The following is a 17555-nucleotide window of genomic DNA, read 5'->3' as shown; positions in this document are numbered from 1 at the left end:
CCCTAGCAAGTGTATAGGCGGACCCCTGAAACATTTGTGTAGCAAGACTATAGGCAGACCCCTGAAACATTTGTGTAGCAAGACTATAGGCGAAGCCCTGAAACTTTTATCTTGCAAGACTATAGGCGAACTCCTCAAAGCTTTCAGTAGCAAGTGTATAGGTGGACCTTTCCAACCTTTTAGTAGCAAGTGTATAGGCAAACCCGTCCAACCTTTCAGTAGGAAGTGTAGAGGCGGACCCCTCCAACCTTTTAGTAGCAAGTGTATAGGCAAACCCCTCAAACCTTTCAGTAGCAAATGTATAGGCGGACCCCTGAAACATTTGTGTAGCAAGACTATAGGCAGACCCCTGAAACATTTGTGTAGCAAGACTATAGGCGAACTCCTCCAACCTTTCAGTAGCAAGTGTAAATGCGCCCCCCCCCCCCCCCCCCGCCCCTAAACCTCTTAGTAGCAAGTGTATAGACAAACCCCTCCAACCTTTCAGTAACAAGTGTATAGACAAACCCCTCCAACCTTTCAGTAGCAAGTGTATAGGCGAACACCTCAAACCTTTCAGTAGCAAGTGTATTGGCGGACTCGTTAAACCTTTCAGAAGCAAGTGTATAGGCGGACCCTTGAAACATTTGTGTAGCAAGACTATAGGCGGACCCCTGAAACATTTGTGTAGCAAGACTATAGGCGAACCCTTGAAACTTTTCTGTTGCAAGAGTATAGGCGAACCCCTTAAAGCTTTCAGTAGCAAGTGTATAGGCGAACCCCTCCAACCATTTACTAGCAAGTGTATAGACGAACCCCTAAATCTTTCAGTAGCAAGTGTATAAGCAGACCCCTCAAACCTTTTAGTAGCAAGTGTATAGGCGAACCCCTCAAATCTTTCAGCAGCAAGTGTATATGCCGACCCTTGAAACATTTGTGTAGCAAGAATATAGGCAAGCCCCTGAAACTTTTCTGTTGCAAGAGTATAGGCGAACCCCTCAAAGCTTTCAGTAGCAAGTGTATAGGCGAACCCCTCCAACCTTTCAGTAGCAAGTGTATAGACGATCCCCTCCAACCTTTTAGTAGCAAGTGTATAGGCGGACCCTTCCAACCTTTTAGTAGCAATTGTATAGGCGACCCCCCCCCCCAAACCTCTTAGTATCAAGTGTATAGGCAGACCCCTCAAACCTTTCAGTAGCAAATGTATAGGTGAACCCCTCCAACCTTTTAGTAGCAAGTGTATAGGCAACCCCCCCCCCCCCCAAACCCCTTAGTAGCAAGTGTACGGGCGGAACCCTCAAACTTTCAGTAGCAAGTGTATAGGCGAACCCCTCCAACTTTTCAATAGAAAGTGTATAGGCGGACCCCTCAAACCTCTTAGTATCAAGTGTATAGACAGACCCCTTAAACCTTTCAGTAGCAAATGTATAGGCGGACCCCTTCAACCTTTTAGTAGCAAGTGTATAGGCAACCCCCCCCCCCCCCCCCACCCAAACCCCTTAGTAGCAAGTGTATAGGCGGACCCCTCAAACTTTCAGTAGCAAGTGTGTAGGCGAACCCCTCCAACTTTTCAATAGAAAGTGTATAGGCGGACCCCTCAAACCTTTCCGTAGCAAGTGTATAGGTGGACCCCTGAAACATTTGTGTAGCAAGACTATAAGCGGACCCCTGAAACATTTGTGTAGCAAGACTATAGGCGAACCCCTGAAACTTTTCTGTTGCAAGAGTATAGGCGGACCCCTCAAAGCTTTCAGTAGCAAGTGTATAGGCGGACCCCTCCAACCTTTTAGTAGCAAGTGTATAGGCAAACCCCTCAAACCTTTTAGTAGCAAGTGTATAGGCGGACCCTTCCAACCTTTTAGTAGCAAGTGTATAGGCAACCCCCCCCCCCCCCCAAACCCCTTAGTAGCAAGTGTATAGGCAGACCCCTTCAACCTTTCAGTAGCAAGTATATAGGCAAACCCCTCAAACCTTTCCCTAGCAAGTGTGTAGGCGGACCCCTGAAACATTTGTGTAGCAAGACTATAGGCAGACCCCTGAAACATTTGTGTAGCAAGACTATAGGCGAACCCCTGAAACTTTTCTGTTGCAAGAGTATAGGCGACCCCCCCTCCCAAACCTCTTAGTATCAAGTGTATAGGAAGACCCCTCAAACCTTTCAGTAGCAAATGTATAGGTGAACCCCTCCAACCTTTTAGTAGCAAGTGTACAGGCAACCCCCCCCCCCCCCCCCCCCAAACCCCTTAGTAGCAAGTGTACGGGCGGAACCCTCAAACTTTCAGTAGCAAGTGTATAGGCGAACCCCTCCAACTTTTCAATAGAAAGTGTATAGGCGGACCCCTCAAACCTCTTAGTATCAAGTGTATAGGCGGACCCCTCAAACCTTTCAGTAGCAAATGTATAGGCGGACCCCTTCAACCTTTTTGTAGCAAGTGTATAGGCAACCCCACCCCCCCACCCAAACCCCTTAGTAGCAAGTGTATAGGCGGACCCCTCAAACTTTCAGTAGCAAGTGTGTAGGCGAACCCCTCCAACTTTTCAATAAAAAGTGTATAGGCGGACCCCTCAAACCTTTCCGTAGCAAGTGTATAGGTGGACCCTTGAAACATTTGTGTAGCAAGACTATAGGCGGACCCCTGAAACATTTGTGTAGCAAGACTATAGGCGAACCCCTGAAACTTTTCTGTTGCAAGAGTATAGGCGAACCCCTCAAAGCTTTCAGTAGCAAGTGTATAGGCGGACCCCTCCAACCTTTTAGTAGCAAGTGTATAGGCGGACCCTTCCAACCTTTTAGTAGCAAGTGTATAGGCAACCCCCCCCCCAAACCCCTTAGTAGCAAGTGTATAGGCAGACCCCTTCAACCTTTCAGTAGCAAGTATATAGGCAAACCCCTCAAACCTTTCCCTAGCAAGTGTATAGGCGGACCCCTGAAACATTTGTGTAGCAAGACTATAGGCAGACCCCTGAAACATTTGTGTAGCAAGACTATAGGCGAACCCCTGAAACTTTTCTGTTGCAAGAGTATAGGCGACCCCCCCCCCCCCAAACCTCTTAGTATCAAGTGTATAGGCAGACCCCTCAAACCTTTCAGTAGCAAATGTATAGGTGGACCCCTCCAACCTTTTAGTAGCACATGTATAGGCAACCCCCCCCCCCCAAACCCCTTAGTAGCAAGTGTATAGGCGCGCCCCTCTAACCTTTCAATAGAAAGTGTATAGGCGGACCCATCCAACCTTTTAGTAGCAAGTGTATAGGCAAAACCCTCAAACCTTTCAGTAGCAAGTGTAGAGGCGGACCCCTGAAACTTTTCTTTTGCAAGAGTATAGGCGAACCGCTCAAAGCTTTTAGTAGCAAGTGTATAGTCGGACCCCTCCAACCTTTTAGTAGCAAGTGTATAGGCGAACCCCCCCAAACTTATTAGTAACAAGTGTATAGGCGGACCCCTGAAATCTTTCAGTAGCAAGTGTATAGGCAAACTGCCCCAAACCTCTTAGTAGCAAGTGTATTAGCGGACCTCTCAAACCTTTCAGTAGCAGGTGTATAGGCGGACCCTTCCAACCTTTTAGTAGCAATTGTATAGGCCAACCCCTCAAACCTTTCAGTAGCAGGTGTATAGGCGGACCCTTCCAACCTTTTAGTAGCAATTGTATAGGCGAACCCCTCAAACCTTTCAGTAGCAAGTGTATAGGCGAACCCCTCAAACCTGCTCATCGGACTGTGGTCGCTGCTCCGCTCATCCTCTGGCCGCTGCTCCGCTCATGCTCTAGTAGCTGCTCCACTCATCAGACTGTGGCCGCCGCTGCTCCGCTCATTCACTGACCGACACCACTGCTCCACTCATTTGATTGTGGCCGCTGCTCCGCTCATAAGACTGTTGCTGCCGCTGCTCCGCGCACCCTTTGGTCGCCGCCACTGCTCTGCTCACCCTCTGGACACCGCCACTACTTCGCTAACCTTCTGGACGCCGCCACTGCTCCGCTCATCAGGCTGTGGCTGCCGCCGCTGCTGCGCTCATCCTATGCCCGTCACTGCTGCTCCGCGCATCCTTTGGTAGCCACCACTGCTCATACGTCTGTGGCCATCGCTCATTGGGCTGTGGCCGCTGCCGCAGCTCCGCTCATCGGACTGTGGCCACTGCTGCTCCACTGATCCTCTGGCCGCCGCCGCTGCTCCGTTCATCGGAATATGGCTGCTGCTGCTCCGCTCATCAGGCTATAGCCGCCACTGCTCCGCTCATCAGACTTTGGATTAATTCTATAATCTATTTAACGTTACAACAAACACAAGAAGAGACAATAATATTCCCAAACAATGGGGAAGTCCTGTGTGGTATTTTCATTTTGTGTGAATTGCATCCTCCACTAGGGGGCGCCTCCATTGACTTCATCCATACCAGTTACAGAGGTCCATGCTATTATGTAGATGTGAATGTAGAGTAATGGTCTTAAAGGCTATGGAGACCTTTGGAGTGCAATGTTCTCTCTTAAATGCATGTATTTTGGACTGACAATGTTTGAAGTAGTGTTTAATTACAAATGTAGCAATGTTTGTCTTCTAGAGCTTCTAGGTATCATTGTATATAGACACTGCAGTCTAAGTCTACTGCACCTTGTAAAGCTGGGTTTACACGGGACGAATGTCGGGCAAACGATGCCCGACACTCGTCCCTGTGTGTCCTCGCTCCCGTGCTACTGCAATGGAGCTAGTATTGCTGGCTCGCTCCACAGAGCACCTAGCAGTCGGGCAGAGCTGCAAGTCGAGAGTTCTTTCCTCGCTCCCCCGGCCCTCTCCGTTGACATAACACAGTGGCCGTTCAGTACTGACCGGCTGCTATTTACACTGAATGATGAGGGAGGAAAGAGCAGAAGGTCCAGCCTGACAGAGTAAAGAGTGATTGTTCTCAGTAAGAGAAACCAAGCAATCTTGTAGATATGAGACCTTTTAATGGCTAACAAAAATACATGATGTTACAGCGAGCGTTTGGGATATCACTACCTTCGTCGGGATAATGAATGAAGTTAGTTTGGATGGCACGTAGTTTGGATGGTGTTCCCCCTCCCCTCTGCATCTCTGTTATTATGTGCAATCCAGACTAGTTTCTTTCATTATGATATCCCGAAAGCTGCTGTAACATCATGTATTTTTGGTAGCCATGAAAATCTCATATCTACAAGACTGCTTGGTTTCTCTGTCTATGAACAACCATTCCCTTCTGTCTACTAGAATGTGATTGGTCTAGCTGGAACCTTTGCTCGTGGTCAGTCCAAGATACAATTGTAAGGCATGATTGGTTAGATTTGGTTGGCCAGTTGCCCATGTACATTGGTTCCCTGATCAGCCGCTTGTCCTTCAAGTTGACTCCTGATGATTCTGTTACTGTATATAGAGACATGGAGGGGACAACAGCGGCTGCACGCAGGTCCATTCATGAGAATCACAGTGCTGTCACTTTCTGTCATCCACATTCATCACAGCATTTACTTAGATTCTAAAAACAGACAAGATGGCTGCCGGCAAGTGCTGCAGAATTACACAAAACATTTATTAAACCAAAAAACCCCAGATATATTTACAAAAACAGAAACTCCTGAAACCCGGAGAAAGCGCTTACAACTGCACTCGTATGTAATGAGTCAACCAGACGTCTATTACCAACATGTAACCAAACCATTAGTACAACCAGTGTGATAACTCCTCATGGGTGGGGCCTGACCGACTGTCCCAGGCTCTAGCGCAAAACACGGGAGTGCAGTGTTGGAGAGGAAGGCACTCCCTGGTTGTGAGCTGGATTCCAGGAGAAGTGCTGCTCTGAAGAAGCATTATACAGCTGGTGGGCCATCTGTAAAGCGGCAGAGCAGATGTAACTATGCTGGATGGAGAGCTGCCGCTCCACTTCAGACAGGCGCTCCATCATATCCATAAGCTGCCGAGCAGTCCGGTAGAGCAGAATCACCAGCCTCTGAATATCTGGACCACTCTGATCCCCCGGCACATCTGAGGAAGAAAAAACACAAACAATCATTTAACACTGGTCTCAAGAAGATGCCGCCTTGTGAAAGTCGTGCTCCAGCCTAACTGGAATTTCCTCTACACAATGAACAAGTCATCAAGAGCAAGACTGACCACTTCTAGGCTCACGCTGCCCCCAGCACCCTCACAAATCATGTCCACACAGCCCCATTAGAGTGCCCGTTTAGCTAGTATACTCATAACTGTGGCACAGATAGAGACGCCTCTCACAGGCACCAATCATGGGGATGGAGCGACCATAAAGACTCCTCAGAACTAACCTCCCGGAGAAGCCTCCATGGCACGGTATGGCCGACGATCAGCGTTCTGGTTCCCGGAAGAAGCAGCTTGGCCTTCGTAGACAGAGGATGATTGGAAGCTCTGCCCTTCCAGACCTGAAACTAGAAAGAACAAAGAGAGGTAGATAAGTGCGCCAACCAGCACCCGCCATGCTGCCCGCTGGCCTGGGCACATAACACACTGACCGGAACTGTCCGCCTCCCACTTGCAGCTCCCGGTTTTGCTGTGTGGAGTCAGAAACTGGTCCATTTCTTCATAGAATGGGAAATCTGCTGCGACGGCAGGAGGTGCCCCCGCGTCCCGCAGGGACTTCAGGTGGAAGAATTTCATCTTCAGAGCCTGCCAGTGTGACTTCACCTCCCATGGACTAAGGAGACAAGAACACAGGGGATCAACATTACCGAGTGTCCTGTCCTCCACAGTCACCGCATACCTGGGCAAATCTTAAAGGGGTTGTCTCGCAGCAGCAAGTGGGGTTATACACTTCTGTATGGCCATATTAATGCACTTTGTAATGTACATCGTGCATTAAATATGAGCCATACAGAAGTTATTCACTTACCTGCTCCGTTGCTAGTGTCCCCGTTGCCATGGTTCCGTCTAACTTCGGTGTCTTCTTGCTTTTTTAGACGCGCTTGCGCAGATGCATCTTCTCCCTTCGGCTGGTCTTGGAAGCATCGGCGTTTTGGCTCCGCCCCCTTGTACACATCATTGCGTAGCTCCGCCCCATGACGTGTGCCGGTTCCAGCCTCCTGATTGGCTGGAATCGGCACATGACGGGGGCGGAGCTACGCGATGACGCGAAAAGGGGGCGGAGCCAAAACGCCAATGCTTCCAAGACCAGCCGAAGGGAGAAGATGCATCTGCGCAAGCGCGTCTAAAAAAGCAAGAAGACACCGAAGTTAGACGGAACCATGGCAACGGGGACGCTAGCAACGGAGCAGGTAAGTGTATAACTTCTGTATGGCTCATATTTAATGCACGATGTACATTACAAAGTGCATTAATATGGCCATACAGAAGTGTATAACCCCACTTGCTTTCGCGAGACAACCCCTTTAACTCTAGATGCCAGGGAGGAAGCGCTCTGAACTGTGGAGCTGAAATCAAGCACGATCACTGAAACACTAGATGGGGATTTATATTTTGTACCGTTACCACAGGGAATCCTCAGGAAATAGAGCAGCAGGCCCCGAAATCCACACGGAATCTAAAAATGCCAGACCCCAAGCTGCCCACACCAGACCCCAAGCTGTTCAAACCAGATCCCAAGCTGTCTACACCAGATCCCAAGCTGTCCACACCAGACCCCAAGCCTGACCCCCAGCTGCCCACGCCAAACCCCCAGCTGCCCACGCCAGACCCCCAGCTGTCGACACCAGACAACAGTTCCCCAGTTGCCTATGCCAGACCCCCAGCTGTCCACGCCCCACAGCAGTTCCCCAGTTGCCCATGTCCGACCCCCAGCTCCCACACCAGATGCCAAGCTGTCTACACCAGACCCACAGCTTACCATGCCCCACAGCAGTCCCCAAGTTGCCCATGCCAGACCCCCAGCTGTCCGTACCACACCCTGGGCTGTCCACACCACACCCCGAGCCAGATCCCCAACTGCCCACACCAAATTCACCAGATGTTCACACCCCACACCAGTCCACCAGCTACCAATGCCAGGCCTCCAGCTGTCCACGCCAGACCCCCAGATGTCCACACCCCACTCCAGTCCACCAGCTACCCATGCAAGACCTCCAGCAGCCCACACCAGACCTGCCAGCTGTTCACTCTCCACATCAGTCCCCTAGCCGCCCATACCACACTCCCAGCTGTTCACATCAGAAGCCACACCCTGCCAGATGCCCATACCAGTTCTCCAGCTTCCCATGCCAGACCCACCAGCTGTTCATACCGCACATCAGTCCCCTAGATCTGTGTTCCCCAATTCAGGATTTCCTCAGAATTGCACAGGTGATGTAATTATTGTTGGTGCCTCAGACATTGCCACAGGTGTACTCATCATAGGATATCCGGAAAACATGACCTGTTGGTGGTCCCTGAGGACTGGAGTTGGGGACCCCTGCCCTAGATGTTCACACCTGAAGCCAGACTGCTAGCTGCCCATGCTAGCCCGCTAGCTGCCCATGCTAGCCCACCAGCTGCCCATGCCAAGCCCCCCTAGCTGTCCACACCCCAAGACAGCCACCCCCAGCAACCCACGCCAACTCTTCACACCCCCCACCAGTCCCCAAGTTGCCCATGCCAGAACTCCAGCTGCCAACACTAAACCTCCAGCTGCCCACACCAAACCTCCAGCTGAATACCCCATAACAGTCCCCCAGCTACCCATGCCGGACTTCCAGCCCTCCCCGCCAGACCCCGAGCTGTCCACACCAGACCCCGAGCTGTCCACACCAGACCCCGAGCTGTCCACACCAGACCCCGAGCTGTCCACACCAGACCCCGAGCTGTCCACACCAGACCCCGAGCTGTCCACACCAGACCCCGAGCTGTCCACACCAGACCCCGAGCTGTCCACACCAGACCCCGAGCTGTCCACACCAGACCCCGAGCTGTCCACACCAGACCCCGAGCTGTCCACACCAGACCCCGAGCTGTCCACACCAGACCCCGAGCTGTCCACACCAGACCCCGAGCTGTCCACACCAGACCCCGAGCTGTCCACACCAGACACCGAGCTGTCCACACCAGACCCCGAGCTGTCCACACCAGACCCCGAGCTGTCCACACCAGACCCCAAGCTGTCCACTCCAGACCCCAAGCTGTCCACTCCAGACCCCAAGCTGTTCACACCAGACCCCAAGCTGTTCACACCAGACCCCAAGCTGTTCCCACCAGACCCCAAGCTGTTCACACCAGACCCCAAGCTGTTCACACCAGACCCCAAGCTGTTCACACCAGACCCCAAGCTATCCACACCAGACCCCAAGCTGTCCACACCAGACCCCAAGCTGTTCACACCAGACCCCAAGCTATCCACACCAGACCCCAAGCTGTCCACACCAGACCCCAAGCTGTCCACACCAGACCCCAAGCTGTCCACACCAGACCCCAAGCTGTTCACACCAGATCCCAAGCTGTCCACACCAGATCCCAAGCTGTCCACACCAGATCCCAAGCTGTCCACACCAGATCCCAAGCTGGACCCCCAGCTTCCCACGCCAGACCCCCAGCTGTCCACGCCAAACCCCCATCTGTCGACACCAGACAACAGTTCCCCAGTTGCCTATGCCAGACCCCCAGCTGTCCACGACCCACAGAAGTTCCCCAGTTACCCATGCCAGACCCCTGAGCAGGAAGTTGGACCCGATGACCCTGGAGATCCTTTCCAACTCTACCAGTCTATGAGAAACCTAGCTGCCCACACTCCCGGCCAAACCCCCAGCTGCCCACTTTAGACACTCCAGTTATTCATACCTCACACCAGTCCCCTAGCTGCCCATAGCAGACCTCAAGCTTTCCATGCCAGTCCCCCAGCTGTTCACACCCCAAGCCAGACCCCACAGCTACTCATGCCAGACCTCCAGCTACCCACGCCAGATTTCCAGCTCTCCACACCAAACCCACCATTTGTCCACACCAATCCCACTAACTGTCCACACCAGGCCCACCAGCTGTCCACACCAGGCCCACACCACTCCCACCAGCTGTCCACACCCCCCACCATTCCCTATCTGCCTATGCCAGACCCTTAGCTGCCCCATTTCAGAACCCGTCAGAAAAACATGCCCCTGGCTGCACATATGCCCAATATTAGCCATGTGTTTCCCAGTAACGGCTCCATTCTTGACTATTCTATTTCCAAGTGACAAACGCAGCCACATGAGTAGCAGATGAAATATGGAAGCATCTAAAGCAGAATTTCTCAACCTTCTATACCATGTGATCAACATTCACCTTGAAGTGATGCTCAGAAGCCATATTCAACTCAAAAACTGAGGAAATTTTCAGATTACGGCTACACGGCGAGTTTAGGCATGACACGCATCATGCAGCCCAAAATCGCTTTTTGGCTCTGCTAATATTGCATCCTAATGTAAGTGAATGCAGTCGCTTTGTGACTTGCACTTTGCCGCAACCTCCCAATCTCAAGAAATTTAAAAATCATGGAGTTCATGCGATTGGTGAGTTGCAACATGACCACATTCACTTACATTCCAATGTGATGCAGCAGGGCCACACCCAAATATTTATCCACAAATGCTTGCAGTATGACACCAGTTTTCTGCCATCTGATTTGGCACTGTTCGGTGGTTAGGATATGTCTACACTAACTGCCAGTACTTATGATTATAACTGAGAATTCCCATGGCATAACCCACAACAAAGGAGCTCCAAGCCAAAGTTTGGGGACCACTGATCTAAAGGATATCCAATGATATTATATGCATACCTTCTCTATACAGTCCTCCCACTCCACACTTTGAGGGTCTCCCCATAAACAGCAACAATAGCATAATGCCTGCAGCCACCACTAGGGGGTGCTCAATTAGAATCATACAGCTCCCACTGAGGTTAGCACACAGTCAATGAGCTCCCTCTAGTTGTGGCGGCATGCAGACAGAATTTTATCATACATGTGCTATCCGTGTGCGCTATTAGTCCATCTGAGTACCGCAGTGACCCCTCACCTGACATGGGTGTTACAGCGGCCCAGCAACATACACAGCCTCTCAAACACGTGCCAGTTCCGGTAGCTGTTTCTAGTCAGTGCCTGGGTGAAGCCCATATCTCGGATAAGATCCAAGAGTAAGCGTGTCTCGGGCAGTGTCCACGTGCGAGCAGCTTGTGCCTGAGGCTCCATGGCAGACCTGTGGGTGGAAAATCGGAGACAAAGCTGTTCATTAGACTGGCTGACACTGGCATATTCTGCATTTGGGGTGACCAAAGTCAGAACGGAGCATACATGCAATGGGCCTTCCCTGAATTGGTCACTGCTTTTAGACAACTTGTATTAATGTGCGGGATAAAGTCAAAATAATCAAAAACAAATCACTTTATTTAACTAAAATAACATTTTTGTGCTGAAAATCCCATTAAAGGGGTTTCTTTTCCATTCAATTAACCGTCCACTGCTTGTTGTCAAGTAAAGTCTGTCTCCATGAACCAAGACAAAAATATGGAGAAAAGGAAGTGGAGGAGGGAAAGTGTTGTCTCATGATGCCCACAGAAGTCTACAAAGAGATGGCGGAGAGGGAAGGAGGAGAAAGAGACTCACGGAGACATGGCTGAAGTTAATACTAAGTGACTTACAGCTATTGGAATCATTTCTACATTACTCAATAATTCTCCAGTGTCCTCCATGCTCTTCTTATCCCTCTGTGTGGCAAGGAGAGTTAGGGAGCTACATTTACTATTTTCTCCATGTGCAAATCTTAGAAGACAGTATAGAAGCTAAAACTCATCCTACCACCTCAAAAAGAGATCCCGCTCTCCTATGTGTAAAGTGTATGTCGACATCGTAGCAGCATTCTACATCCAGCAGCTCAGAGAGAGAAGAGATCCCGCTCGCCTATAGCGGTGGCAGCTTCGCGTGGGCACACAGAACGACGACGGCGGTTTCGAGCGGGCACACAGTGCAACGACGGCGGTGGCGACTTCGCGTGGGCACACAGAATGACAGTGGCGGTTTCGTGCGGGCCCACAGAACGACGCTGGCGGTGGCGGCTTTGCACAGGCACACAGGATGGTGGCGGCTTCGCGCGGGCCACACCAAATTCACCAGATGTTCACATCCCACCAGCTACCAATGCTAGACCTCCAGCTGTCCACACCCCACACCAGTCCACCAGCTACCCATGCAAGACCTCCAGCTGCCCATACCAGACCTGCCAGCTGTTCACTCTCCACATCAGTCCCCCAGCCGCCCATACCACACCCCCAGCTGTTCACATCAGAAGCCACACCCTGCAGAAGCCAGATGCCCATACCAGTTCTCCAGCTTCCCATGCCAGACCTCCCACTGCCCACTCCAGACCCACCAGCTGTTCATACCCCACATCAGTCCCCTAGATGTTCACACCTGAAGCTATTTATTGTACCAAATAATGTACTGAAAAACTTTTAAAAAATTCTAAGTGGAGGCAAATAAAAAAAACCCGACATTCCACCATCTTTCAGTGCGTCCTGTTTCTACGGTGCACGAGTTGCAACAGAAATGACCCTATAACTTTACTCTATGGTTCAGTACAATTACGATACCAAACTTATAGGTTTTTTTTGTAGTACTACTTCTATTTTTTTTTATATTTAATTTTTTACAATTATTTTCTGCGTCCATTTTCTGCGCACAATTACTTTTTTATTTTTCTGTCGACATAGTTGTGTGAGGGCTCATTTTGTGCGGTACGTCCTGTCGTTTCCGTTGGCACCATTGTTGCATACAATTGACTTTTTGCCCGCTTTTTATTACATTTTTTCTCGGAGATAGGGTAACCAAAAAAGTGCATTTCAGGCGTTCTTTTTTTTTCGCACTATGCTTATCGTGTGAGGTAAATAATGCATTATTTTGGTAGATCATACTTTTACGGACGCAGCGATACCAAACACGTATTTTTGGTTTATTATTTTTATTTTTTTACTGCAAATGAGGCAAAAGGGTTTTTTTTTAACTTTTATTACTTTTTTTTTTTTTTTAATAATTGATAAAACTTTTTTGCTCTTATTTTTACACTATCTTTTAGTCCTCCTAGAGCAGGGGTCCCCAACTCCAGTCCTCAGGGACCACCAACAGGTCATGTTTTCAGGATATCCTATAGTAAGAACACTTGTGGGAATGTCAGAGGTACTGACAATAATTACATCACCTGTGTAACACTGAGGAAATCCTGAAAACATGACCTGTTGCTGGTCCGTGAGGACTGGAGTTGGGGAACACTGTGCTAGAGGACTACAACCAGCGATGCTTTGATCGCGCCTGCAGTATGACGTAATGCTATAGCATTATGTCATACTGCTTTTTGACAGGCAGTCTATCAAGCCACGCCACAGGAATGGCTTGATAGGCAGTCTACTAAGGCAGCCCTGGGGCCTTTCATAAGGCCCCCGGCTGCCATGACACCTGCACGGCTCTCCCGAACTCACCGCGGGGATACAGGACCCCCGAACGTCGTTTGGGGGATTTAAATGCCGCTGTCAGAATAGACAGCGGCATTTAAACAGTTAATAGCCGCGATCGGCCATACGGCCAATCTCGGCTATTGCCTGCGGGTGTCAGCTGTAATAAACAGCTGACGCCCGCACTGTATGGAGGGAGATAGCAGCGCTATCTCCCTCCATACATGTCCTGCAACAGCAGGACGTAAAAACACTATTGGGCCGTCACTAAGGGGTTAAGGTGTGTTCATGTTTTTTTATGTACTTTTGAACCACAATTAAGAAAAACACATAAAAAAACCGCATGCGGTATTCAAAGGCCACAAATGTTTTTAAGACACTATTAAAAACCACATGTGTTTTTGATGTGTTTTTTAACTGTGTGCAATTATATAAGAACTAGCTGATATGCCCGTCCTTGCTCGAGTTAATTTGATACAGGTGTTGCTTCACTCAGAGATCCATTGAAGGAAAAATAAAAAAAGAAATGTCTCCTGGAATGCAGTGATAAAAATAAAAAAATTGATGCTTTTAGTGTATTAAAAAAAAGGGAAACCATAAAAAAAGAAAATACTGTATAAACTTAACCTTTTCCAATCCAGTTTTGAATTCAGGGTTTCCTAAAAGGTTTTCTCTTTTTGCTGTTATACAACAGTGCCATCTGCTGGCTAAAGCCAGTGTGTGCGCTAGAGAGGCTCCGACAGTAGAGTGGCTGGCAATAGACGATAAGAATACCCTGTTGGACATCTTCTGACATTGGAGCTGTACAAGCTTCAAACAGAATGTAGGAAGACGTCAGACAGTAGATTGGAAAGGGTCAACCCCTTAAGGACATGGCCTATTTTAGGCATGAGGAAGCAACGATTTTTGGTGGATTTTCATCTCCATTTTTTAAAAGCCGTAACTTTTTTATTTGTTTTTTGTCAATGTGGACGTATAAGGGATTGTTTTTTGCGTGGTGAACCATAGTTTTTATTGATGCCGATTTTGGGTACGTTGACTGTATTGTAATACTTTTATTTATCTTTTTTATGATAGCAGGGAGAGAAAACACATCAATTCTGCCATTGTTTTTTGTGTCTTTTTTTTATTGTTAATCATGCGGCCTAAATGACACAATTCATTTTTTCTGCGGGTCGGTACGATTACGATACCATAATTCTTATATATTTTTTTTAAGGTTTTTTCACTTTTCTGCAATAAAAACCTTTTTTTTGGAAATCTTTTCTTCTTTCTAAATCACTGCATTCAAAGTCCAATAACTTTTTTATTTTACATGGACGGAGCTCTATGAGGGCTTATTTTTTGCAAGACGAGCTGTAGTTTTTATTGGTACCATTGTGGGGTACATATAGCTTTTTTTAATCACTTTTAGCGCTTATTCAGATATCCATATATCGTCCCAGTTTTCACGCCTGGCCGATATTCGCTGTCCCTCTCTGCGGTGGGAGGAGGCAGGACGGGACAGGAGCAGTGTACTGAGCTACCGCCCCCTCTCCACTATTTGCAATAGGAGGAGCGGAACTAAGTTCCGCTCCTGAACCACCCCTCCCATTCAAACAGTGGCGAGGGCCGGAGAGGAGGCGGGAGCTCAGTGCACTGCTCCCGTCCCCTCCCCCTGCAGAGAGGAATACCGTTTTTTGGCCGGGTGTGAAAACCCGGCCGACAAATGGACGTCTGAATAAGCCCTTATTGCGGTTTTAGGGAAGCAAGATGAAAAATAATGTAAAAAAACAAAACATTTTATCTTTTTCTAATATTATTTGTGTCCCTGTAGGGGACTTATACAACCACAACTATAACAGACGTCCTGCAATGCTTTACCATAGTGATCTTACGCAATGGCAATGCAGAACGCCTATAGCTGGCATCCTGCTGCCATGGCACCCCATCAGGCTCTCCACAATTACATTGTGAGTGCGATGACGTCACAGAGGGAGCACACTCCCTCTGTGAGCCCTTTACATGCCGTGCTCCACATGGATCGCGGCAGAGAAGGGTTTAAAAGCAGAGCCCGCTGTCCCGATGCACCCCGCTGTTGCAGCAGGAGGACGGCTGTCATTGAAGATCCCGCACTAGCAGGATAAAGAAGATGAATCAGCAGCAAAACATATTCTCCCCTATTTAGGGTCAGACCTTCATGCATTCACCAGTAAGAAGCCCCAAACCAATGCCTCCAAAACGAGATTCAACCATGTAGAAAAGAAGCGGCAGCATATCAGGATGCAGTGGAACCGATGGTCTTTATTCACCCATCACCAATAACAGCGACGATTCGGCTGAAAAGCCTTCCTCATGCTCACAAAACATACAACATACTAGGTAATATGTAGCGTGATTATCATTATCATTAGCCAATCGTAGTGTTACGTCACAATAAATCACCTGTAGTTTAACTTGTATCTTGATATCAGTCCGCGCGTCCACCATGCACAACCGAACTCCCTGTCCGCGGCGTCTCAATAGAGCTACCGCGCATGCGCAAAGGTGTATTAACTGCGCATGCGTCCAAGTATCTTCACAGCGCATGTGCAGCGCCATTTTCTTCAAGACCATATACGGGCTATAACAACTGGGGACAAACCGTATAGTGGCCCAACAAAGTCACTGTGCGAAAATAAAGATCCGCATTACAGAGAGAGAGAATGAATCTACAAATTCGAATTTATAATGATGTAGTATATATAGTATAATTTAGTCAGTGGAGTACACTGCTCACATGGATTAAAGTTGGTTCAAACATGAACCCAGAGGTCATGTCTGTCCCCTATATGGGCTTTTAGAGAATGGCACCACATATATGTAATGCAGATCTTTATTTTCACACAGTGACTTTGTTGGGCCACTATAGGGTTTGTCCCCAATTGTTATAGCCCGTATATGGTCTTCAAGAAAATGGCGCTGCACATGCGCTGTGAAGATCCCTGGACGCATGCGCAGTTAATACATCTTTGCGCATGCGCGGTAGCTCTATTGAGACGCCGCGGACAGGGAGTTCGGTAGTGCATGGTGGACGCGCGGACTGATATCAAGATACAAGTTAAACTACAGGTGATTTATTGTGACGTAACACTACCATTGGCTAATGATAATGATAATCACGCTACACATTACCTAGTATGTTGTATGTTTTGTGAGCATGAGGAAGGCTTTTCAGCCGAATCGTCGCTGTTATTGGTGATGGGTGAATAAAGACCATCGGTTCCACTGCGTCCTGATATGCTGCCGCTTCTTTTCTACATGAAGACCCCGCGCTATCCTCAGGGTGTAACTGTACGCCCTGCTGCGCTAAGTACCTCCCTGCCAGGACGTACAGTTACGCCCTGTGTCTGGGAGGGGTTAATATAGGTGGAAATGAGCTTAGCCAGAGAATAACACCGGTGCAAAAAAACTAAAACCCCAATTCTCCTGCCAAAAAATAATAAACGTTCTAGAATGCGTTATATGTAGCCAAAAATGATGCCATCAAAAATACATCTTGTCACCCAAAAACAAGTCCTCAAAACAGGCCTGAAGGAGAAAAGAAAGTTGGGAACCCAGGAATGCAACAAAACTAAAGTCATTAGTGCCAAAACCAGGGCAGCCATGGAGGAGTTAACTGCAGCCATTCCCCGCGGGTCAGTGAGGCTTGTTGGATAAACTCCATTAGTTTGTGTGGGACTCCCGGCAGACGGAAGGGAGCCGGCAGCACAACTACCTGAGCCCAGTGGAACTTCTGATGACGTCACATTCATGTGACCGGTCATGTGACCGGCCTGTTGTGTGGGAGGAGCCATTCGCTTGTTGGTTCGGGCGGGTGGGGGAGGGGCGCATATTAACTTTTTTCCACAACACTTCTGCTCTATTCAGCAATTCCAGCAACCTGATTGGTTCTTCCGGTTGGCTGATTCACCAAACAACCAATCAGGTTGCTGGAATTGTTGAAAAGGGCAGAAGTGTTGTAGAAAACGTTAATCTGCTCCCTGGACGTCTCCTGCCATTGGAAGAGAAGTAACCTAAGATGTTGTCCTCCCCTCTGACAGCCCCACACCCCGGCCGCACCAATAATGCCGGTCGCACTGCTGCGCCTTATACAGAATGCGCTAGTGTGCATTTTATATATAGCGGGGCCTCTGTCCCTCCAGAAGTATACAGAGGATGTACAGTATATAGAATAG

General features: G+C 48.8%; 1 protein-coding gene across 1 annotated transcript; it reads right to left on the bottom strand.

The window, feature by feature from the left end:
• Nucleotides 1-5497: 5497 nt before the first annotated feature.
• On the bottom strand, nucleotides 5498-17127 carry LOC136590879 (uncharacterized). The gene is made up of 5 exons (XM_066588405.1): nucleotides 17096-17127; nucleotides 10935-11114; nucleotides 6474-6655; nucleotides 6270-6389; nucleotides 5498-5973 (listed from the first exon to the last, which is right to left on the bottom strand). The coding sequence occupies exons 2-5, from the start codon at nucleotides 11105-11107 to the stop codon at nucleotides 5708-5710; spliced, it is 741 nt and encodes a 246-aa protein (XP_066444502.1). The 5' UTR covers nucleotides 11108-11114; nucleotides 17096-17127; the 3' UTR covers nucleotides 5498-5707.
• Between the last annotated feature and the right edge of the window lie 428 nt (nucleotides 17128-17555).

This window comes from Eleutherodactylus coqui, unplaced genomic scaffold (genome assembly GCF_035609145.1).
Source record: "Eleutherodactylus coqui strain aEleCoq1 unplaced genomic scaffold, aEleCoq1.hap1 HAP1_SCAFFOLD_313, whole genome shotgun sequence".
In the NCBI taxonomy this organism is placed as follows: domain Eukaryota; kingdom Metazoa; phylum Chordata; class Amphibia; order Anura; family Eleutherodactylidae; genus Eleutherodactylus; species Eleutherodactylus coqui.
The sequence above is the reverse complement of the archived record's forward strand: the minus strand, read 5'-3'. Positions and strand labels throughout refer to the sequence as shown.

Coding starts and splice junctions, on each gene's coding strand:
- LOC136590879 (XM_066588405.1), bottom strand. CDS start 11,107: ATGGAGCCTCAGGCACAAGCTGCTCGCACGTGGACACTGCCCGAGACA. Junction 6,656..10,934: donor CGCTGTAACACCCATGTCAG/GTGAGGGGTCAC, acceptor TTGTCTCCTTAG/TCCATGGGAGGTGAAGTCAC. Junction 6,390..6,473: donor GTGGGAGGCGGACAGTTCCG/GTCAGTGTGTTA, acceptor TGTTCTTTCTAG/TTTCAGGTCTGGAAGGGCAG.